This window comes from Ambystoma mexicanum, chromosome 6p, assembly GCF_040938575.1.
Source record: "Ambystoma mexicanum isolate Mex_15411 chromosome 6p, UKY_AmexF1_1, whole genome shotgun sequence".
Lineage (NCBI taxonomy): Eukaryota > Metazoa > Chordata > Amphibia > Caudata > Ambystomatidae > Ambystoma > Ambystoma mexicanum.
Window position 1 is genome coordinate 311,750,121 of NC_090935.1, and position 25,194 is coordinate 311,775,314.

At 42.6% G+C, this 25,194-nt stretch overlaps 1 protein-coding gene across 4 annotated transcripts in view; it reads left to right on the forward strand.

Moving 5' to 3' along the window:
• The window catches only part of SEC11C (SEC11 homolog C, signal peptidase complex subunit), a 249,361-nt gene that overhangs the window by 59,459 nt on the left and 164,708 nt on the right, over nt 1-25,194 (forward strand). For all 4 annotated transcript variants that reach the window (XM_069627067.1, XM_069627064.1, XM_069627066.1 and 1 more), the window contains exon 3: nt 6,569-6,678. In XM_069627067.1, coding sequence (XP_069483168.1) covers nt 6,569-6,678 — 110 coding nt within the window. The remainder of the gene's footprint in view (nt 1-6,568; nt 6,679-25,194) is intronic.

Here is a 25,194-nt window from a genome sequence, read left to right on the forward strand (position 1 = left end):
AATACAATGCTCAAGGCAGCTCCAGAAAAAGACAAAGGAAATCCCTGATACCTGGACAACTGCCATCTTGATTCCGATCTTCAAAGCAGGTGATAGAAAAAACCCAGGTAATTATAGACCAATAGCACTTCTAGATCCCCTGGGAAAGCTTTTTGCAGGTTATCTTCAAAAAAAGCTTAATAACTGGGCAGCAATCAACGGAAAACAAGCAAAAAGACAAACAGGCTTTGTAACTAAGTTTGGAACGAATGTAAATCTTTTGTTATTGAACATCTTAAAAACAGAAGCATTTACCAGAAACCAACAAATGTATGCTCTCTTCATAGACTTAACGATGGCGTTTGACTCCGTGAACAGGAACAAACTTTGGATCAAATTAAACTCATGGGGCTGTCCTTCCAACATCCTAAATCCAATAAAAAAACTGTATGCAAATACATCTGTGCGAGTACGACTAACATCTGAAGGAACAGTCACTGAATCCATCCCAACTTGGAATAGGTTAAAGCAAGGATGTCCCCTAGCAGCATGCTTATATAACCTGTATACAAATGACTTTGGAGAAAAAATCCAAAATAATAAAGCAAATCCACCTAAAATTAACAGCGAACCAATACAAACACTAATATACGGTGACGATATCATCATTCTCGATAAAACTGTGAAAGGATTACAACAAACCTTGGACAAAGCACAAGAATATATGGTGGAAAATGATTTACAAATCAACACTGACAAAACAAAAGTGATGAAATTGTCAACACAGAAGACAAAAACTCAACAAAACAGAAAACTCATGTTAAAAAGTCAAGTAATTAATACAACGAAGACAATAAAATACTTGGGTGCCTTGATTAACCCTTCAAAGAATGAAAACGAATGGAAGGAACATATCGAAGGGAAAGCGAGATCCCTGGCAAGACAAGGGCGCTATTTCCACTTGAAATATGGAACATATTCGGCTAAAGCAACAACTTTGCTATATAAACAAAAAGTAATTCCGATACTAACCTATGCAAGTGAAACCCTAGTCAACCAGGAAGCAATCAAATGGTCTTATATTGAAGAAATATACTGGCGAAAGACGTTAGCTCTTCCTAAAGCATTCCCAACAGTCAGAATTAGATTCGAATTGGGACTACAATCCATTCAATCCATAGTGCTATGGAAGCAGATGGATGTGTATAGAAAAATAATATCTGAGGATAAGATTCCATCACTAGAAATTTTAAAAGAAAAAAAACAAGCGATGCAAGTATCAGCATTCTCAAAATGGACTGCGGAAATAAAAAAGAAAATGCAGTTACAAGAAATCACGGATCAAATGCTGACAAAGGCGAAACGAAAACTGAAAACAAATGACTGGATAAAGACGATAGAACTTCAAACAGGCTATAAACACCATCTTAAAGGCGGAAATGAAGTAAGATCACTCAACGAACTTCCCCAATACTTACTTACAACAATTTCCAGATACTAAGATCCGTGATCTTTCTGCGGTTTCGACTCAACATTTTACCAACACAAGACTATTTTGCGATGATCGACAAACAAGGTAACATATCTCCCGCATGTCGATTTTGTAGAAAACAGGAAGAAAGAGAGACCCTATTTCACCTGATCATGATTTGCCCAGCATTGAAAGAAAAAAGAGAATTGTACAGAGACTTTTTTAAGATTTCGCAGAAAAAAATGACGACAGAAGAGAGATGGGCACAATTGTTACAAGGAAAGGACAAATGGCTCATTTTAATAAAAAAAAATGCCCTGTATAATCCACTCCCTTATGACATTCTTAGTTGTGGTGAGATTAAGCGCCCAGATAAGGGATTGATGACCTGGAAGGACAAATGTGAAAATTAATTGAAATCGTGTGATATCCCAACGGACCTTCTCATTACAAATCCAGTTAAGGTTAAAAAAAAAAACTAAAATACCTGGTTTGGATTTCTACTTTGGAGACGAGAAGCAAAAATAGATGGTCACTAACATGGGAATGGGAAATAAGAGGTTTAAACCAAATCCCCGTCTACCTGCAAAAGTTCCCGTCAGCCCATTTATAGGGATGTGTTTATGCGGTGTTGCTGAAATATTCTACAAGAGATGTGCAACTGGCAAGGAAGCAGATAGCGGATGCTGTTGAGATAAGACTGAGTCCTTGTTTCATTTAGTAACCAGCTGTAAAGCCCTGACCCAACACGCTATTTGGAGGGGCATTTGGAGTAGACACATTCACTAACAGCGGTGGAATGCAGGGACACATTTTTAATTGGAGAAGAAATAAGTCAGATTTTAGCAGTAATGAAATTTGTGAAATATAGAGGATGAATAGTCTGTCCATATGGCTAGAAAACAGAACGTGTTGGGTGCTCCTTTGTATCTTTTTTTTTCTTTCCTTGTATTTTTTTCTCTTTTTAGTAGGAAATGTTGTAGTGTTTATGCGATATGTAATTTGGAAAAGGTGATGTGGATGTAAGTAGGAATGAATATGTAAAAGGTTTCATTTTGTGAACCATAAATTACTGTTTACTCAGCTGATTAAACATTTAGAGATCAGTCCCTTAATAGCTTAATAATATTTTTAAAATGAGATTTTATTAATATCATGATAAAAAAATGATATGCCAATGCATCACAAAATATAAAAAACACACAGTGCATAAAACATACAGTAAATATTAATAACATTATTTACACCAACAGTATGAGCCCTTTACTTTCAAAATCGGTTGTGTCCACTAGGTACCACATGCCACTAAAGATTCTCAAAACATTCAAGAATGTACGACAAAATTAAAAATAAATACAATTGATTCCACACACCACTATCAGTCCTGTCTGTGTGTGACACAACATGTGCTATTTTAAAGAATATTGACGTATCACCCTATTGTAGATGCTCATCACAGCTGTGGTGTGCTGTTGAACCACTATTCAACCACTTCTGGGGATCTTCCATTATAATTTGTATGCAGATGATGCTCAGATTTGCGTGCGTGTAACCAGTTCCCTTGACTCACTTCAGTCCATTGTGGACTGCGCACTAGAAGATAGAAACTGGATGCAGGTGAACAAATTACAATCAAATCCCTTCAAAACGGTGGTCATCCTTTTAGGCCCAGAAAACATCCTGAACACCCAATCCAAGCTTGGCAATCTAATTTGGACTTTGATCTCAATGTAGGGGAAACAATCCAGACCATCTATTTTGCCTTGGACTCCTACGACCTATTCTTTCTGTTCTTCCAGAGTCAGACCGACCCGTAGTGGGGATCTTAGGAAATCAACTTGTAGGGATATAAAAAGCACAAAATGCTGCTGTAAGGCTACTATTTCAGGTCCCAGAATTCTCATCTGTCTCACCATATGTGGGCAATCTTCATTGGTTAACAGTTCAACAAAGAATCCCCTTCAAGATTCTCTGTCTTGTTTTTAAATGCCTCAATGGACTGTCTCCTGCCTATCTCACGGCTAACCTAGTTTCTTATTGTTCATACTGGCATTCCTCTGATCAACACCATCTAGCAGTTCCTGTCTCTAATTGTGTCCACATAGGGGACATGTATTTTTCAGTTCTGGATCTCAACTACAGAATTCACTTCCTATCGAACTCCGAATAAAAACGTCTAATTTGGCAGTTAGAAAAGGTCTGAAAACCTATCTTTTAGTAATCTCTATTCACATAGCCGTGGGACCAGAGAACCCCAAAACTTTGCTTCAGGAGAAGTTGGTTATATACACAGGATAATAAGCTGTATTCCACCTCTTTTATGTAGGAGTTTATATCACTAGCCTATTCGACTGGAAGCACTTCATTCAGATGGTTATCTGCAAGGCTATAACTGTTGCAAATGCAGTGAGCTGCTATGCGACCAATCTTGGGAATGCTTGGGAATGTAACAAGAAAAATATAAATGGCTTATTGGAGATAACTGTTAGGATTGAACGCAAAGGTTCACATTATTGGCGTGAATGAAAAATCCATATGGTAGAACATCTTCTGATCATTACACATTTCCCCTCAACAGTCTTTGTATCAGTCATCTCCTATGTTTTTCTACTTCAAAAGAGCATTAAACGCAAAATCCAGGCCATGCACTAAAAATCTGTTATTCAGCTAACCCTTTTGAGGGAGTGCCCATAAGAATATGACGGAACCATAAGATTGGTGGCATCAATTGTAAAAGAGTTTCAAAAATACTTTCACAGTCAGAAGCCCCACAATGGGTTGGATCGAGAGGACCATATAACTTAGCATGCAGTGTGCTCAAGGAGCATTCTTTCTATAGCCTTAACATAAATCTCAATCCAGATGAAACAGGGAATGCAATGCAGCACAAGAAAACTAGAATGTATTGTTCTCTATTACAGATGGGTCCTGACGAAGGATTGTTTTGGAGATCTGAAATGCATTGGCCTCATTTATCTTCTTTCCTCTGCCTTTTTATTTAATTATTTGTCATTCTCACAATTAAATGCTTTTGATTGATATTTCACCTTTGGTATTTGTCATCCAGGCGTTCTTGAAACTGTTTAAATCAGCACAGTAAGGCGCAGGAGCGCAGCTGTTATGTGAGCATGCAGTATGATAGCCACTCTGCTATAATCCTTCCTGCACTAATCTGTATTACTTTCCATTACTTTGCACAAGTCTTTAAAAGGAACACTTCTTCCTTGTCTGTCGGTTGAAGGACTCACTCAGCCTGCTTAATAAAAAGGCTACAGCAGGCCCAGCAGGTTAAAGTTTATTTTGTTGTCACTTAATTCTAGTAAACTTAAATTGGCTTATAGTACAGGAAAGAGTGCTCTATATGATTTCATCCACATAAATGCCAGTGATAACTTACTTGCCATGGAATTCATCTTTTTTCTTTTAACAGGGGTGTCCTCCGTACCTCCCTATACCTATTTCCCGCCCCCAACCCCTTACCCTCTCTAAATATATCAATTTTCCTACCACAAATTAACTTACCACTTTGTAATCTACGAGGATGAAACTGAGGTACACTGGGCAAAGGTCTTTTTGAAATGCTTCTGGTTGATCTTCAAATGACTATATGAGCGTGTCCATTCTGTGAGGAGAGAACCCTAGTTGGTTCTAACATGCTTGTGAATTCTGTCTACTGATCAAAAAATGCTAGGTTTGCTCCTCTGCTCTGGTTATTGAAGAAGGGGCCGTACGTGATTTTAGTCTTTGGCACCTCTCTTGAGAAACTATCTTTTCATCTTTACCTCCTCAGGGCAATTTAGCAGAGTACTACAGATCCATCCTAGCGTCAAGTCGAGTAGTCCTTTCACATCCTCTTGAATTTAGTTTAGTTGAACTTTTAGTTGTTGAACTTTTTTATTTATTTGTTCCGTCATTGTTTTTTTTTTAAATCATGAAGGTATGCCTTTTACTCTAAATTGAATAAATGAATTCATATGAAAGGTACATTGACGTTCCTCATCTTACTTGGGCTGCAAGTGCAAGGCAGCAATGAAGATCTGTTTTGATTATCATATTGTTTTACATCCTATGTTGTCCCCATACTTTAGTAGTCAATTTGAAAAATTGATTAATCTGTTGAGAGTTATTTATACTGCGTGACTCATCACCATAGTGGCTTAACAGTGCTGATGCTTCTCAAGAAAGTGGTGTCTCCCCAGGGGGTAGCCAGACCTTAGTCTGCAGAGGATTGGAAATGGGCATCGGAGGAGAAGGGGGAGCATTGATAAACATAAAACATGTGTAAAGGTAAGAGTGGTGATGGGGATGGAGTTTGTGATAGTTTGCATGGCGGTAGCATCAGTGATGGGTGACCAAAGCATACTGCTGACTGGGAAAAGGGCGTACGCATAATGCTTCTGAGAATGATCTAGTTGCTCGTATTTTCAAAAAAAATGAAAATGTAAAAATAACCAATGCCTGCTTTTAAAAACCTACTTTGGAAAAGGCAAAAGTTCCACCTTTTTTGATTGTAAAGCGACATCATTGCAATGGAGACCCAATACCCTTCAGTTGCAGTCAAATATGCTTTTGATGAACGATCATAAACCACTTCATTTCATTAGCTACTCTTAACTATCTTCGACCCCCAGTTCTCAAAGGCCTTTAGAATAATGTTCTTTTGGATGCTAGTTTTTTTTAAACTGGTCTCCTTAATTCTTTTTGTAAAGCATAAGTTTCCAGTGAACAAATTGTTCTTTCTGTACCATACCTATATTCCTCACATTGAAAAAAATGTGTAAAAATGTACATGTTATACCTACAGGTCTCATGCTCCGGCGTGTAGGCAGACATTTATAGAATGTGCTCCTAGCTGGGGAGAAGAGCTAAAGAATAGGCTGGTCTTGCCGCCCTGCTTAAAAAGAATGGCACATTTCAATTTAAAAATAAAATTTTGGTCAAACATGTCTACTCCCAGGAATACAGAACACTTGCCGGCTACAACCCGGCTCAAACTCGTAAGTTCCTAATTGTCACTTATTGTAGATATTTTTAGTTTCTGATTTCAATTTGCTTTTCCTTCTCTTGTGCTCCATTCCTGTACTATTTCAATGTTCTGTTCTGTGTTTACTTTTTCAGTTGTACTATCAAGTACTAAATTTTGCCATGATTGTGTCGTCTGCACTCATGATATGGAAAGGCTTGATTGTGGTCACTGGAAGTGAAAGTCCCATTGTTGTTGTTCTCAGGTATGTCCATCTGCCCGTTGGATGTTAGTATGTATCCTACCATCCTTTTTGTGTTTATATTTGGAAAAATGCAATTGCATGTCTAGATATGAACGATTTTTTACTTTTTATGAAATGATGCTTGAAATAGCTCTTAATCATGCAATGAATACTAGATTAAAACATGTATTTAAATGTTTGTTTTGACCTTATTGGGACACCTATTTTAGAATGTTTGTCAGACCTGAAATTAATTAAATACATGTACACGCTCACACTTTTTCCATAACCAAGATGGAAACCTTTCTTCTTAGCCGGTTGTGAACCGTTTGGAGGTGCACCAACTCTGCCATGGCCCTTAGTTGTACTCTTGTCGGGGCTGCTAGTATGAATTCAATGTTATTCAGAGTAGTGACTGTGTTGTGCTTCTGTGACAAAATCCTATTCTGGCTGCCTCTAGTTGCTATGCCCAAATTTATACCACAACCTAGCACAGAGATATTCGAGTCAGAAAGGTTAAACCGGCAAAAGCCTAGGTAACATGGGCTGCCCATACTCACCCGAGTTATGGCTCAGTAGTCGAAGCTTCCAACTAACTGTAGAGTAATAAAACTAATGTTCAAGGAAACTTGTATAATGATATACTCTACTAAAACCCAAACAATGATTAGACACACGAACACCTCCCTACCCCTGTGCTGGAAATTCAGAGTAACTGCAGGCAGCTAATGAAGTGCTCCAGATAAGAGGTTCAAGTGGGAGTATTTTAATTTTAGAGGAAATACATTTTCAAGGGAGTCAAAATCCTTCTAAAGAGTATAAAGTATGTGACAATCAATCAACACGTGCAAAATGTTAAACTGTATGTCAATCATCATCGGGCAGCAGTGGTCTACATTGTGACTGAAAAGTGGGGTTCTCTCACAATCTACTGATAAAGGATAGTGTAGTGGTACCCTCTCACCAATAGAGCAGATGGGCACTAACATGCCGACAGTTAGCCTTACATCCTTGTGAGGTTGGTAAATTATCGATTGCCGTAATAAAAATGGCGATGCTTAGAAATTTAAGGAACCGGTACATGAAGTTCATTACCTATATGGATTACTAATACAGAGACCTGTCTTGCTGATTTCAGAACACATTTTGTTTTTGTTTGTTTTGTACCATTGCTTGCACTGGCTGAAGAATCGGGTTTTGAATGCTTTAATCATAGTTTTGAAGGTATGAAAGTGGCTGTGACCCCTGTGATTTAGGACATCACCCAAACTTGAGCAAGGACCTTGCTGCCACTCACCACATGTAGTATTTACCACATTAGCTCCAAAGAAAGGGTGAATGTATATTTAAACTAAACTAGATATTTGTGATGGATATGAGGATGCCATCGCTTCTTTCCCAACAGCAACCTCTTCCCATGTTACCAGTGGATGATGGCAGCTGCTACCTGATCCTGACCCTGGGGGCGGCTACATGAGGAAGGATCACATAGGGATGCCAGGAGTGTTGACCTTAAAGGGGGTGATGCATCATCGGTTGGAACATGGTATCCCCTTTCCCTTTTAGTGATACTCCTTCTATTGCCCATGCCTTAATGGCTGATTGGTTTCTCTGGGTGGTGGTAGTAGGGAGAGAAACCAAAGTGGATATCTTACCTTGTGTTGTGCATAAGTTTCCTAAACGTCACTACCATTCCTATGAAAATGAAACTACTGTGACGAGGAAGCTACTTAGAGCAATGAAGATCACTAATGTTGAGAAGCACAGAACACGGTCTAGTTGTGGAGAACCGCTGATAGGTGACGGGACATTTAAAAGGACATCCAGCATTGCTGGGAGCGAGACTGCTGCCTGGAGGAGTCCCGAAGAGTCATGACTGTCGAAGAGGAAAGGGAACGGGAGTGAGCGGACGACACTGGGCGAAGGACTCACTTGTCACGCTGCCAAAGGCAACCTTCCAAAGGCGCTCCGCCCTCTCTGTGGCTGCAGAGCGCTATGCCTGGATGTGAAGCAAGCTGCGGAAGTCAGAGGAGAGGAGAGGAGAGCAGAGCAGGAGGCGAACAAAGCAGCTTCTGAGAAGTGAAATCCTGGTGGAGTGGCAACTGGGAAGCAAGCAGCAATGAAGCCGCCAACCAAAGAAGAAACCCAAACACCACAAACCGGATGGCGAGAAGCACTCTTGCCTGTCTGGGAGGCTACAGGAAAGAGTGAAGGAATATGAATAATGGGGCAAAAGACTCCCAAGGAAAAAGTGAGCCAAAATACACATAATGGATATTGGCAAAGAGGGAAACCGAAATATTGTAATAAAAATGGGCACACATTAAGAGTGAAGCCTGCCATCAAATATTATTTTGAATCGTGTGCGCAAAGACTGATGAAAAAGCTCCACCAAGAATGTATTCCAGGTGCAGTGAAGTTTGCACATGTGTTGAATAAAGCTCATGAAGGAAAAACCATGGCAGGGGAGTATACCAGGTGTTAAGGAGAATGCTCAGAAATGTGCCAATTCCTTTCTACCTTAGAGACCCCAGCTCTTTTGCTGGACTTAGGACTTCTCATTTTTATCCTGAAGAGAGTGAGACTTTTTCCCACTCTCTCATGCATTTTATATTGATTTGAACACTGTTTCTTTTGATTTTGGAGTCTGACAAACTCCATATGCATCATCTTTTTACATGGTGACACACAGTACCCTCAGTGCAGTGTCACAGAGAAATCCTTTGGATTTCTACTATGGTTTAAATACCTTCTTTTGTATAACTACTGTTTCCAAGAGTAGTAAGGTGAAATTGACTTTACTTACATTTTCCTCTTTATAGACACACTATCTTACAATAGGGTGCTGGAGGGGTTACTGGGCATCCCCTTTGTGTAACTTCTCGTGTAACAATTTTATGTTACCCTTTCTACAATTAATGGCTGGTGGCAATGGTTTACTTTTTCCTACCATGGTGTGTTTTTACCACAGGGTGCGTTTACAACTGCAGTATAGGGTGACCTTTTTGTCAAGTGGCCCCGTTCTGCTTTTTTCGCCATTTCTTGTTGGAAAGGTCCTTCTTGAGATGTACTCTGCGCGCCAAACCAGGTTTGGTTCTTTTGTTCGTTTTGTCTTTGGTGAGGTTCACTTTTGAAACCTGCCTCTGGCTACAGTGTGTCTGGTAGGGCAAGAAGCGAGGGAGGTGCCCGAAACTCCCCAAAACTCCCTGTGCTTAGTCTCCTTGATTACAGACATGCGCCAAAGGTGATTGGTGGGCTGGCTGTCCTTAGAGGACAGCCACCCTGCTGTGTTGATTGACAGCTATGCTGTGAATGAATGGGAACGACTTGCATAAAAGGCAAAGTCTTTTGAAAGGACGGCAGAGTCGACCACTGCACAAAGGAACTGAAGAAAGAAACTGGAAGAGAAGCTTGCTGCACCTCCTGGACCATCGGTTTGCCCGGTGAAGCCCTGCTGCAGTGGTAAAGCTCCTATTTAGACATCAACTAGAGCAGCCCGGAAAGGACAACTTCTCCCCTTGGGTTAGTGGGACCAATCGACCACCAAGATGAACTCTACTGAAACCCCTCTCTCTGCTGGCTGTACTTCCATTGCTGCTCTAGGAACCAAGTGCCAGGGGACTGGAACACCAGAATCGAGTGCATTGTTTTTAAACCAGATCCGAGCTCCAGGAAGATCCTCCAGACTCCCTCGCAGCAGGACTGACCATGCCTGAGCCACCTCAACGGAGTGCTGGACCACAGAATCAAGGAAAGTCCACAAGGTGTCCAAGAACCACAGTGGTGCTATTTGCGAGTATCTGAAACCGCGAAGGGCCGCTGATCTGAGTTGCACCCAGTGCTGTCGCCGACCTTCAAAACGTAGTGCAGGAGTCCCTAGACGCCCAGCCCTCCACCCCCTTTTTCTCATGACTGAGGCCCAGGAACAACAGGATTTGCAGGAACTACAAAAGGAATAGAATCCAGCTGAACAGTTTCTTCAGACCTAAGGTACTGTGAACTTAGGGGTACTTACCTCTTGTATGTGTAGCTTGCTTGCTCTCAGGTGACACTTGCATTTGCTACCCTTTGCAGAGTTGCTTGCATCTTTGCCCTTCACAAGCCTACAAGCTTGTGGCCCATGTCATGATGCCTACCTCCAAGGAGCCAGGTCCGACCCAGCAACCCCAGAGGCAGGCATCATTCCCCCCAGGGAAGTGCCAGCGGGCCCAAGCTGGGGCCCTTTGGACACAATCCTGGCGCCTTAGGCGCCAGGCTCATGTTGGACCCCTGTCCTGGCGCCTTAGGCGCCAGGCTCATAAAGCTAGACATGTGTTCAAGTGTTTTAATGTGCACTTACCTGATGCAGACCATGCTGCTACATCCAGGCCCTCTTGAGGCCTGAATGGAACTACTTTACCTGTGGGACTACTTTCCACCTGGGTGTGGTCGGGGAAGGATACATACCTGATCGATGGAAGGATACATGCCTGGAACTTCTTCCAAAGCTATTTAAACCACGCCCGATCAGCAACTCACGCTTCGCGTTGTTCTGCTCCTCGCAGCTGGACGCTCACCGTGTCGGCTCCTGCATCTGGACTTCAGCCACGCCTGTCAGCATCCTGGGTCGCCTGCAAAGGGAGATAAGAGAGAATTGGATAGAGAAAGAAGACCTTACCTGCTAAAGCTGCATCACGGGGACATCACACCGACGATCCTGAAAGGGAAGACATCATTTTAAATGCATTTCGCTTCGATCGTTGTAGCGCTGCATTTCACCCACCTTTCCTGGGCGCCTCCATCTTCAGCAGCGATCATCCGGATCCGCACCCACTTCCCAGAGCCTAGAGAGAAAAGACAAGAAAACAAGGTGAGAGAAGGAAGGGAAATAGGAAAAGCTCAGTTCCCTTCTAAGACTTACCTGTTGGGTCATTCCCATTTAATTTCGGGTCCTGCCGCTTCCTGCCATTCCGGACCCCGACCCCAATGGGGAAAAAAGACAAAGACATTGAATGAGCGAATGCAAAGACATTACCTGAACGCTCATCCAGAACTTACACTTCGGGTCGGCGCCATATCTCCGGCATTCCGAACCCCGGCCCCTAAGGGGAAAAAGACATAAGCATTAGCGCTTGCTGCAATAAGACAATCAACATTATTATTAAGCTTGAACTTTTGAACTTGCAACAGAACTCTTACAGCGCCTCACCTGAATAGTCAAGCTTATTTTGAACTCCCATCAAACCTCAATCCAGTGAAGTAACTGGGTTTCAACGCGCCCCTGCATCAGAAGCAGGATGGAGAACTCATCCTTCCAGACCCTAAGGGGAATATTCCTGCGAGCCAGAAAAGCCAGAGTAGAGGGGCCCTTCCTGTCCATCATCAGAGTCCTGCGCTTCACCATTGAAGAAGCATCAGCACTCGAAGCCAGACCTGCACCTCCGTGGGAATCAGGTGAGCGTGACAGCCCAACAGTAATTTCTTCTTACAACAAAACTCGCTTTAACATTGTGCAATACTTTTTACCTACCTTCAAGAAGTGCCGCAGCTCCCCTAGACTTTGCTCAATTGACATTGTTTGTTTGTTTGTTTATTTATTGTGCGCACCGGACCCTGAGGTAGCAGGGCGCATATGACAAGAGGGCTTACAACTTGGTTACAGAAGTTACAATATACAGAGCATGGGCTGTCCTGGCTCACTGAAGACTCTTCTAACCTCTGACTTTGTGTTTAACTGCCACTCCAAAAAAGTCATACATACTTTGCTTGTATAGCTGGGAAAGGATTAATCTACATTGCATTGGGGGGTTCAAAAGTGCTTACCTGTTTGAGAAACGTGTTAACCATTGTTTCCTTTCCCAACCTTTTCCTTTTTGCCACAACTTCAGTATTACTGTTTAAGTGTGAAAAGTGATATATTAATGTCCACACTGTCCTAGCTATTGAAGTCACCTCAGGGTTTAGGAAATCTGTGTGCCCTCCCAAAAGGGTATCTACTTACTTTATTGAGCAGAAAGGGTGTATTATTATTGTTGCCAATTGCTCCCTTCTAAAGAAGGCTGACTTTAAAACTGACTGTTAAATCAATAAATAATCAATAAATAATTATTTAAAGAAACCTTAAGTATAAGTGTTATTTGTATACTTGTCACTGTGAAACTCTTATGTTGCTTAACCATACAAGTCACTTTTGTTGTTGGTTGTTGTTGTTGTTGTGCAGAGACATTAAAGAATCATACCCTTAAGAACTGTTGTCGGTGAAGAGAAAAGCTGGCGAAGCAGACGCTCCCCTAGAACTGTGGATTGTATCCATTGTAACGTTTGTGTTACGCCTTTACTTGGGGAAAAATGTATGCACTACTAAGGCTAAAGACATTACCCGTTTTCACCTTCGAGTTATGTTTGAAGTGTGAGGGCCAGAATAGGATTTCAGAAACAGGACAGTTTGATCTGGACATTTAGATAACAGACCAACCTTTAGTTTTTGTTGAGGTATGGAAACCACCTCTAAGCTTAGGGATAGCGAGGCCTTTCCCTAACCCTTATTTGTTAAAATGTTTATAGCCCAAACTATGAGCTCTCTGTGTCTGCGTCTCATTCCTGGCTCTTCACTCATTCCATACTTAACCGTGCCTCAGATAAGATTTTATGGGGGGATTATTTTCACACTTTCATTTTAATAATTAAGAGTGTAAATTAAACATTATTGGTCTCCAAGTATGTAAAATGTATTCACCAGGCAACCAAAACATGATTGAAAAGATATTTTAGAAACCAAACAGTAGTGTAGCAAAGAATTCTGACTTGAAAATATGTATTACATGTGGGAAAAACCTTCTCCTACCCATTAATGTGTACAAACACGCCATATCTCCGACTAAATACTTTTGTGCAATGCAAGCATGCATTCACTGAACAAGGATACTTCCCAATTGCAACTACGTTTTGCATCGTATTAATGGCCGGAGCCTAAACTGCTAGGAAAATAAATATGCATGCATAATGCTCTTCTCCAGGAGACATAAAAAAACTGCAAAAGTTGAGAAGGAAAACATTTATCTTATTTTGTGCTGTTTCGTTATGAGAGGCTCTGTGCCCACAGCTCTGGGAGCAACTGCCTCAGTTCCTCCATGGCCTTCAATTTCATCCATGCAGCTATAAATCAAAAGATGTATTCTGATTTTGTTTTTTTTAATTATTCTTTTTTTTTACAAATTGCCTGCTCTTTGCTCTGCTCTAAACTATGCATAGAAAGATGAAAGGTTTCATATTTGAAAGAATTTAATGCGTAAAAAGGGTTCTACATTATTTTGCCGAATGATTTTACATCGTGGGACTTTTCATCGCCAAAAACTCCTTTTTTTTTCTTTTATTTATGGGGGGCTTGGCCCTCTCAATTCCCCCCCTTACTTAAATAATCATACCCCAAACCGCACCAAACACCCCGCCCCCCCATAAAAAAGTTTTTAAAAAAAGGTTTTTGGCGATGAAAGGGTTGGCGATGAAAAGTCCCACGATGTAAAATCATTCGACAAAATGCGTGTATACCGTAAAAAGAGACCTGGTGCAACACTTATCTGTAGGTAGACTGACACTGAGAATCGCCAAGAGGGAAAATGTAGGTTTCAGAGCATGAAAACTCTGAAAAAGATTGGAAAACTTCTTTGGACAAGTTAGGGAAAGGATACTTGGTGTTTCAAATTGTCAACCTTTGCGCTCTGAAACACTTGTGTACTAGCGCGATACAAATAAAATATCATCATAGCCTTTAGTAAGACTCATCATCTTCAAGCATGTCTTTTAGGCACTTGCTTACGGGTTCCTGCTGTGGTTCAAAGGTAGGTGACGTTGAAGGTTCAGGCCTTCAAGACTGATCATAGCGTGGGCAGCTTCAAACCTGGTAGGCTAATGTCCTAATGCATTATACTGTATTGCTATTCCTGTTGAGCTGCACGAGAACCCCAGTCTTGCACTTTGATTGCGGTTTGACTTTGCCCTCTGTCTTCTAACATGCTTGAAGTCTTTTTCTTGGTTTGTATGATCAGCAGCAGGTGTGCAAGGTTATGCCTCTGGAATTTAGTGTGGTGAGGAGGAGTGATGGGACGGTCTTCCTACACAAAACTAGATAGTATTGGTATATTCAAGTATTTCTTAGCAAATGGCTTCCTTCTTGATACCTCGGTGTCCAGGTCTCAAGGGCTCCAGCTTCAGGCAAGCTCCAAAGCTTTAACACATGTTCCTTATGTGTCACAGGGATATTAATGTAAAGGCCTCTCTCTCCTCTGAATTGTCTAAACTGTGGAAGGAGACTTTGACCGGTAAATAGTTGTTTATGCTTTTAACTGAATCATGGAGCCGCACCTGGGCTTCTAAGCCTTCTACTTGGATCCTAGGAAACACCCCTATATAAGCAGATACAATGCTTCCGGTGTCGTTGCTCTGGGGTAGGGCTAAGCACCTTGGCAGAATAAAACAAATGGTGGATAGGATATTTCCTGCAGCAGCGCTACATGCTGCCGTAGCTCCACCCACATACAGCTTTCTTGAGAACAAAGGGCTCTGCCTGAATTTTGTTTCCCCTTGCCTATATCACTGTCTGTTGAACAGGCTGTAAGGGTTTGTTTGGTTTCCGCCCAATCTATAGTAGCCCCTCACATGGTGCTGAGGTGTTATAATTCCCCTTTGGGAACACAAATGACTTCCCCGGAAGGGGTGGCCTAACTCAATCTGGCATCTAGTCTGATAAATGGGTTGCTTTCTAAGCAAATGTAATTTTATCTTAATATCCCTTCATTCTTCACAGTTGATGGAGACATTACTCATTAACAAGTGCAAAATGTCTTAAAACAAAGTTACACTTGCCAATTAATTATTTTTCCCAAAGCAGCACATATACATGGTGCTACAGACAGAGGAGGTAAATTCTCCCAGCAATTCTGGTTCCTGTAACCATCCCAGTTTAATACAGCATCACTCACTTTGGTGCAAAACCTCTTAAAATACCACAACAAAACTCTAGTTGCGTTTGACAATTAGGCTAAACAGTCAGCACATTTTCCTATTATTAAGTTTATCTTTGGTGAAGCCGGGTCTAGCACCACAAAGATGTGGCCCGGCAGGCATTGGGGAGGCAGTTCCAGTCCAGAGTTTTGGCTGCAAAAAATATTGAAAAAAGGTGATTACTGAGCAGGAACATGTGGTAGACCAGGAAGAACTTATTTGTCTGCCAGAAACCTAAATCTGGCTTGTGACAACATTACAATTAATGTGTTTCCCGGAAGGAGCATGTTCTTTTGCTTGCAAAGTATGTTAAGTAACACCAATGTTGCAGGTGCCTATAGTACATAGAGTTCTAAAAGAAATTGCAAAACCTGGGAAAGAACATGGGGTAGACACCAAAATGCACCCCTGGGAAGACTGTTCAGGTCGCTGACGGAGGCTAAATGAATACATGCCTGTGGAGCTGCATATCCGGCATTGGGTTAAAGCACACATAGGAATCGTAGCCAGCAGGCATGTCACCGGATTCTTCATGCAGCGCTGTACTTTAAGGCAGCACGCAATCAATACTCTGTGATGCAGTCAGGCTTTGCTCTCTGACAGGGTCCCCTCCCCGTAGAGAAAAGGGAAGCAGAAGCCACAATCGTAAAAACTATTAAATAACTGCTGAATTCCTGGTTTGAAACAATGCCATAGAGAACGGGGCAGCATTTTTTTGCTTAAAACCAAGATAAACGTGGAGAGAACAAAAAACGAAAATCTCAGAACAAGCATGCCAAGTTGTTCAAGACTTAAGAGTTGCATTTCAATCTAAGCCTGCACATGGTAAAAAATGTGTCACCCCAATAGTTTGTTTCACCAGACCCATGTACTTGCAAGGTAGGAGACAGGGTGAGACTCCTATACTACACAGTGATAACTATTGAGGAAGATTTTCTTTCCCTTGATAGTTTTCTATGGAACTCCATTCTTTTTGCTCTATTTCTGAACTTATCCTGACTTTCTGAAGGGAAGTAAAGCATTCAGCTTCACTTCTCTTGCCTTTTTCTCATATGTCACGGGGAAAATGGTCAGACCTTCGGACTATCAGTACTGGGAAACTTTGTTTCCCTTTTGAATTCTTGTATTTTTACAATTGCACACATCACCTTACAGTGCAGAGCAAGGGGGATTCTTTTGTATAACCCTCGCTTTTTACATATTTATTTTACTTGTTGGCAGTTATATTTTTAGCATTTATATTGGTGTGCCCTAAAATGGCTGTGCCATGAGATTTTCGCTTGTTCTTTGGGCACGTTGTAGTTTGGCCTTCTTACAGGTCAGGGTCCCATTCCACATCCTTGGTGCCAGAAAGTCTGCTTCTGGGGTGTATGTAAAACCATTTGTTGCCCCTGATTGGACAACTACTGGTGTTTGAACGGTGCACAGCCTTACCATGTGGCTTGGACTAGCTTCCAGCTCAGAATTTTGGATTGTAGGAAAATCTCTGCAGCTGTTCTTCAGATCTATGTTGAAGCCAAGAATCCCTTGAAAACGAGCAGACCGTTGAGGACCCGAAGACGGATCCTGAAGTTGCCCAGCATCCCTTACCGTGTCTGGCCGATGAAGCCCTGGTATTCTGCCTGATCTCTGAAGAACCTGAGCAGTGCTTCAGCCCTTAGACTAACTTGTCTTGACACCTTTTTGAGTATCCAGCCCCCTTCAGAAGTGTCCCTGGATTGCCCAGCTCTCTCGTGGGCTACACCGCCAGAAGTGTTGCCTGCCCAGGATAGAGTCGAGAACTTGAGTGGTTGCCAGCTTAGCCCACAAGCTGCCTTCTCTCTGAATCCAGCTTCCTACCTTCAAAGGAACCGGTCCTGGAGCAGCTCTTGTGACCTTGACTGGTAGGACATCTTTCGTTGTCTGCAAACGGTGATCGTCACTGGGGATCGCCTTCCTCCATCATAAGGAGACCTGAATCATTGGATTCTGCATTTCTTCGCCGACTGGGTTGCATCTTACATTTGCACCCGACCAGAAAAATCCTCAAACTGGCAATTTCAAGGCATCTCTAACCAGAACAAAAGGCAGAGGGTTGAGTGCCCCGTGACCCCTACCAACATCGGGGAGAATCGAAGTCGGGGGCGGCGGAGGGCAAGTAAGAATAGCCCGGCTCTCCGCTCTCCCTCCAAGTCCTACACAGGAAAACTATGGTAACTGTTAGGGAGAATTCTCAAAAATGTGCTGATTCCCTCCACCTTAGAGACCCCCAGCAACTTTGCTGGATTTTGAGGGCTTGATTTTTTATTTTTTTTACCTAGAGAGAGTGAGACCCTTTTCCCCACTCTCATGTGTTTTAATGTGATTTTGAACTTTTGGTTGTGGAGTCTGACAAACTCCATAGGCATCATCTTTTACATTGTGTCACACAGAACCTTCAGTGCAGTGGCACGTGGAAGTCTTTCAGATTTCCCAAGGTTTAAATACCTTCTCTGGGAATCAACTACTGTTTCCCAGAGTAGTAAAATGAAATTGGCTTTACTTAACATTGTACTTGCTAGACCCAGCACACCCTATCTTGAGTGCTGGAGGGGTCACTTAGTATCCCCTGTGTCTAAATGCTCATGTAACAATTTTTATGTTACCCTTTCCTCAATTGACTGGCTGGTGGCAGTGGTTTTGTTTAGAACTACCTAGGTTTGCATTTACCATGACCGTTCGCAGACCCGGTAACGTTAACCGCGGGAGCCATCTTTTTCAAAATGGCATCCAGCCATCCTTGCTAAAATGGTGCTCGGGTCTTCTTTTTTTTCGGCAGGTCTTTGTGGAACGGTCCTTCTAGTGAGTTTCTCTGCGCACCAAACCAGGTTTGGTCTCTTAGTTAATTTCGCCTTTGGCAGTGTTTCTGAGAGAAACACGCCTCTGGCGCCTGAGTGTCTGGGGTAGGCAGGAAGTGAGTCTCCTAGGAGACCCAAATGCACTCTGTGGTGATTGGCTGGCTGACTGTCCGGCAAGGACAGCCACCCTGCTGGGTGAGTGACAGCTAGGCTGGAATGAATGGGAGAGAACTGAGTAAAAAGGTGAGTCTTTTGGCTTGGAAGGCAGAGTTGACCACTCGACGACGGAATCGAAGAAGAGCTTGAAGAGGACGCCTGCTGCAACTCCTGAACCGTTAGCTTGCCCGGTGAAGCCCTGCTGCAGTGACTACTTGCCAAGTTCGCATTGACAGAGAAGCCCTGCAAGGACGCCTTCTCCCTGTTGGTGGGACCAATCGACTCACAAGTAAGCCACCTGGACACCCATCTCGGAGCTGGTTGTATTTCCTCAGCGTTGCTGCAGGAAACCGTAGAGACGGGGAGAAGGACACCAGATTGTGCGAGTTGCTTGTAAGATGGCCTAAAGCTTTTGGAAGATCCCTGGACTCCCACAAAGCAGTACTGACCAAGCATGACCCCCCCCCCCTCAGTCGAGCGTGGGACCTCAGATGTGAGGAAAATCCACCTTAACAGCCAGGAACTGCACGTATTGCTATTTGCTGTACCGCAAGGAGCTGAAACGCGAAACAGTCACTGAAAGTAAAGTTTGCAAGGTTGCCAGTTTTGACAGTACTGGTGTAGTGCAGGAGTCCTCCAACGCCCTCCCTCTTGTCCCCTGACTGAGGCCCAGGAACAGTGAGATCTGCAGAGCTGCACAGGAACAGAAGTCATCAGCTGCATCTTTTCTTCTTTACCAAGGTTCTGTAAAACAAGTTTAAGATAATTTACTTCTTACTGTAGAAGTGCTTGTAACTTCCACAACTCACAAGTCTAATCGGCCTGTGGCCCTACAATTGATTCTTCTTTTCTTCAAATACTCCTAAGAACTAGTGCAAAGACATTACCATTACTTACCAGAAGTGCTTTATCCTATCCAAGATTTTTGCCCATTGACTTTGGTTTAGCCTATTGAATTGAATGACTCTTCTAGTGAACTCCAAAAACTATCTGCACTATTTAAGAATATTTGTGGTCTCTTGTGTTGTAGTAACCTTTGCCTTTTACCAACTTTTAAAGAGTATTCTGAATACCAACAGTAAGGTATTAATGTCCCCAGCACCCTTGTTAATGAAGTCCCATGTGGATGTAGGCCGTGTCTGTGGGCCATCCCAAAAGGGCCTTGTCTGATTCAGAAACTCAAAGTGTACAGTATTGAAGTGTATTTGTGTGTTACTATTCTATTGCTACCTTCTGAAGAAGGCTTTATAACTGACTGATAAATACATTATTGATTGTTTTTGCAAGAAACCTTGAGTCCAAGGGCCTCATTACACGGATGGCGGTGAACCATGGCGCTATTAGCGCCATGGTTCATGCCGGTAAAATACTGGCACCACCTTGGTGGAAAGGGGAATTACCGTCTATTCCAAGGTTGGCGGGGCGGTAATTCCCCCTTCCACCATTGCCCTTCCCCATTCCCATTTTTGCCCCATAGGGCTCTATGGGAATGGGGAAGGCGCTAATTACGGTACCGCAAATTGCGGTACCGTAATTAGCTCCACTGGTCCCTTTGCAGGTTGGTTTTTAACACCTGCAAAAAGCAGGCGTTAAATTCCCCAACCCGCAAAGGGACCTCGTAGTAAGGCGGTAAGGATTTACCGGTACCGGTAAAATACCGGTACCGGTAAACCCTTACTGCCATTCGTGTAATGAAGCCCTAAGAGTTTATTTGAATATCTGTAACTGTGAATCTTTGTGTAACTCCACTACAGCTCACGTTTCCCCTCTTGAGATAAGCCTGGCTGCTCAACACGCTACCAGAACTGTGTAGTACAAGCTTATACCAAAGGTTGGGTTGTCTATGCCTGTAGTCCTAGTTGTTTGTAGTGTTCCCAGAGGGTACTGCATTCAAACATTGCCTAACAGGAACAAGCCCCTTTGTCTCCCGTCTCTCCGTAATCACCTTTGGACTCCGAAAGTGGGTCGAGTATTCTGCCCATGGGTTAACCTTGGGTCTGGAAGCAGAGAGAGAACTTCCATATCAATGGGTATATTGTTATTGAACCTTTAAATAGTTTGACACAAATTGTCACCATAAGTCCATTGCATCTTTATTTTTATTTTTGTTTTATTTTTGTTTTATTTTTTTTACAGACAAAACCATACCAGTGACAAACATTGTGTTGTACCCCGTGACTTTTGGGCACAAGGCCCCATTCATATTAGGATTTGTACTTCTAACGTTAGTATATTGTTCTTGTGACTGGTTCCCATCTTAATACTGCATCTGCATTGCTTACCTGTATTGTTTGTCTGAGTTATTTGATCAAGTTTAATAAGTGAAAATACTGGTGATTGTATGTATTTGTATTATAGTGTTTTGTGTGATAGCACTACCTGCTATATTCATTTTCCAGTTTGTTCTAAAGGCCTTTAAATAACTGACAGCATACACTGAATGTGTGTGCTATGGGCTCATTGTGGGCCACTAACCTCACTCACACGCTCCTGAGACTAAGCCTTGACTGCTCATCCACGTACCTTGATTGATAACTATGGTAAACTCCTAAAATATGTCCACCAGGCCAGATTGTAAAAATACATCTTAACAACACCCTTATGACTTGCCATCTCCCAAGCCCATGCAAAGCTGTAGCCTTAACCTTATAAAGAACTTACCTAAATGGCTGGAACTATGCACTATGCTCAATGTGACACCAAGCATTACAAACCAAAGTGTTTTTTAGAAGATGATAATGTGGTAGTATTCTAACCAAAAAATGTCACTCCATCAGCCTCCACAAGTGGTAGGTAGAACTTCCATCTTGTGTGTAATTCTTCCCACTTAGTGAGTCCCCCAGTTACTTGTTGGACTTCGTTTTTTTTAACTGACTCTTCAGAGTAAGTGGGGAAAAATGTTCCCCTCACTCTTTTTCTGTGACTTTCAGATCCCTTTTTTGTTATATTTGATGACGTCTGCTTTCCTCCATCTTCATGAGGCATCTGTATTTTACTATTGCAGCACACAGCATCTTCTGTGCAGTGTGTTGCTGGGAGCTCCTTCAGCTTCCCTCTTTGGTTTTACTTTATATTCCTGTTATAACATTCTGTTGCCATGATAGGGGGCTATTTTGTAACCTACCTCTGCTTTTCTTTTGTGGTATCAACACCCCCCCCCACACCGTGTTATGTTGAGTGCTGAAGGGATACATTGTATCCCTTTTCTCACTTCTCCTGTAACTTTCTTGTTACAGTGGCAAGTATCTGAGTGGCTGGTGGCAGTGGATATTTTCTACCACCTTTTTTGTGATTTTTACATCACAGCAGTGGTAAAAGAATCATGGGTCACCATTGAACTAAAACGGTGCCTGTCTTCTTTTTCGCCAACTCATTATGGCTTGCCCTTTCTTGAGCCTTCCTCTGTGTTGGGTAAGATTTCCATAGTAATCATAAATCTTGCTGACCAGTGTCAACCCCAGATCTTTTTGATTTTTACTGGTGGATTATATTTCCTTATACCTCTGTGAGTGGGAACCTTTTCCCACACTCACAGAATCTTTTACTCTTTTTATGGGTGTCATTTGTAAGACTCTTCATAGTGTCTTTTAAACGTTATCCACTTTCACAACCTTTTGCCAATAAGTGTCTATTGTTGGAGGGTTGCCCTAGGGGCTCCCCTTCTAACTTTCTTTGGCTAATCTTGTGAGAACTACAGTTCCAAAGGGTGGAAAGGATCTTTTAACATTGTATTAAGTGATACCAGTACCCCTGCCTTATGTGTAGTGTGGGGGAGATACTGAGTATCCCCTTTCTCATTTTAAATGTAACATTTATGTTACAAGGACTAGCTTACCTTTAATGGTTCGTGGCAGTGAGCCTTTCCATTAATTTGGTGCACCTTTATTGCAGGCTTTTTTCACAGCCCCAGTAAAGGCACCCATGGGTGCTCATTTTACCAAAATGTCCCCGGTCTTGTTCTTTCACCCTTTTAGTGTTCCTTGTACTTTCATGTTCCTTCCCCTGACATCCAGGATGGTAATCCTTTGTGTGATTTTTATCTTCAGCTGGAGTCCTGTGGAATCTCCGCCCAGGCCCAAGAGTGTCTGTGAAGGCAGGAAGCTAGGGAGGAGTCCAAAACTCTGCATCCCTTTGTCGTCCAGCCTGAGTGTGAGATTCCATTTCAAACTGGAAGGCTGGCTGTCCTAAAAGGATTACCAACCCAACCCACCCCCCTCAAAGTTTAAATGTTGTAATGCCGTTTGATTGACTGGGTTTCTGCATAAGAGTCCGATTGTTAGGGAGAATTTTCATTTTAGTGATTACTCCCTCCCACCTTAGAGACCCTAAACTCTTTTGCTGAACTTTGGCACTTTTTTAATCCTATGTGTTTTCTGTGTTTGTTTTTGGAGTCTGACAAACTCCATAGACATCATCTTTTTACATTGTGACACACAGCACCTTCAGTGCAGTGGCACAGGGAAATCTTTCAGATTTCCCAAAGGTTGAACTACTTTCTCATGGTTAAACTACTGTTTCCAAGAGCAGTAAAGTGAAATTGACTTTACTTTTGTAACTTTGTAAACCCAGCACACACTTCGTGCTGGAGGGGTTACTTAGTATCCCCTTTTGTCTACTTTCTCATGTAACAATTTTATGTCACCATTTCTACAATTAATGGCTGGTGGCAGTGGTTTACTTTTTCCTACCATTGTGTGTTTCTACCGCGGGCGGCAATTGCAGCTACAGTAAAGCACCCATGGGTGCCCATTTTGTCAAAATGGCCCGGTGTTCTTTTTTCCACCATTTCTTGTTGGAAAGGTCCTTTCACTTTGCGCTCCAAACCAGGTTTGGTTCCTTTGTTAGTTTTCTTTGGCTCCAGCGTGTCTGGCAGGGCAGGAAGCGAGGGATGTGCCCACAACTCCCTGTGCTTAGTCTCCTTGGTTAGAGGAATGCACCCAAAGGTGATTGGCTGACTGGCTGTCCTTGGAAGAAACCTGCATAAAAGGTGAGGTCTTTTGGACAAAAGGCAGAGTCGACCACTGGACAAAGTAATCCGAAGAAAAACATGGAAGAGACGCTTGCTGCAACTCCTGGACCGCTGGTTTGCCCGGTGAAGCCCTGCTGCAGTAGTTAAGCTCCAAATTTGCCTAGACTAGAGCAGCCCTGCAAAGGACGACTTCTCCCCTTGGGTTGGTGGGACCAATCGACCCGCAAGACAAACTCATCTGGAAAGCCTCTCGGAGCTGGCTGTACTCCATTGCTGCTGCAGGAACCGATTGCCAGGGAGAGGAACAACAGAATAGAGTGTCTTGTTTTTAAGTCGGACCCGAGCTCCAGGATGATCCTCCGGACTCCCATGAAGCTGGACTAACCAAGCCTGAGCCACCTCAGAGTGCTGGACCAACAGAAGCAGGGAAAATCCATAAGGTATCTGAGAACCACAGTGGGGCTATTCGCGAGAAGCTGAAACCGCGAAGTGCTGCTGATCTGAAATGTGCCCATTGCTGCTGCCGACCTTCGAATCGTAGTGCAGGAGTCCCCAGACGTCCTCCCTCTTGTCCCTACGGCTGAGGCCCAGGAACAACAGGATCTGCCATACTACAACTGGAACAGGAGCCAGCTGGAACCAATTTCTTCAGACCTACGGTACTGTATATGAAGTGGTACTTAACTCTTCTTGTGTAGCTTTGCTAGCTCTCAGTTGAGGCTCGTCTTTGTTACCTTCTGCAGAGTTGCTTGCAGCTATGCCCATCACAAGCCTCCTAGCTTGTGGCCCAACAATGATTTCTTTTTCATCAAAACTCTCTATAACATTGTGCTCAACTTTTTACTTGCATTCAAGAAGAACTCCAGCTCCCCTAGACTTTGCTCAATTGCCATTGGCTGTCCTGTCTCCTTGAATACTCTTCTAACCTCTGACTTTGTGTTTTGATCTGTCCCTCCAATCACTCACTGGGAAAGGGTTCATCTGCATTGCATTGGGGGGTTAAAAAGTGCTTACCTGTTTGTGAAACCTGTTAACCATTGTTTTCTCCCTAAACCTGTTTTCCTTTTGACACCAAACTCAGTATTGCTCTAAATGTACCAGTGATATATCAATGTCCACAGTGTCCTAGTTTATTTAAGTCACCCCAGGGGGTAATAAGTGGCTGTGTGCCATCTCAAATGGGTATCTACTGATTTATTGAAACTTAGTGTGTATTTTTGAAGTATATTTAAGTGTTTTTGCTCCCTTCTAAAGAAGGCTTATTCAAACTGACTGTTAAATTAATAAATAAGTGTGTAATCAAGAAACCTTGAGTATAAGTGTTATTTGGATACTTGTCACTGTGAAACTCTGTGTTGCAACCCTACAGCTCCCATTGACCCCTCTTGAGATAAGCCTGGCTGCTCAGTCACTCTACCAACATGTGTAGTACATGCTTATACCAAAGGTTGGGTTAACTATTGCCAAGAGGATAAGGCTGGTGCAGTTTCCCACAGTGTACTGCATACAATCTTATCTAACACCGATCCTGGAAGCTGAAGAGGAAGTCGACCACTGAACCAAAGCCGAAGAGGGAGATGAAGAAGTTGCAGCTGAAACAATTTCCAGCGACCAGAG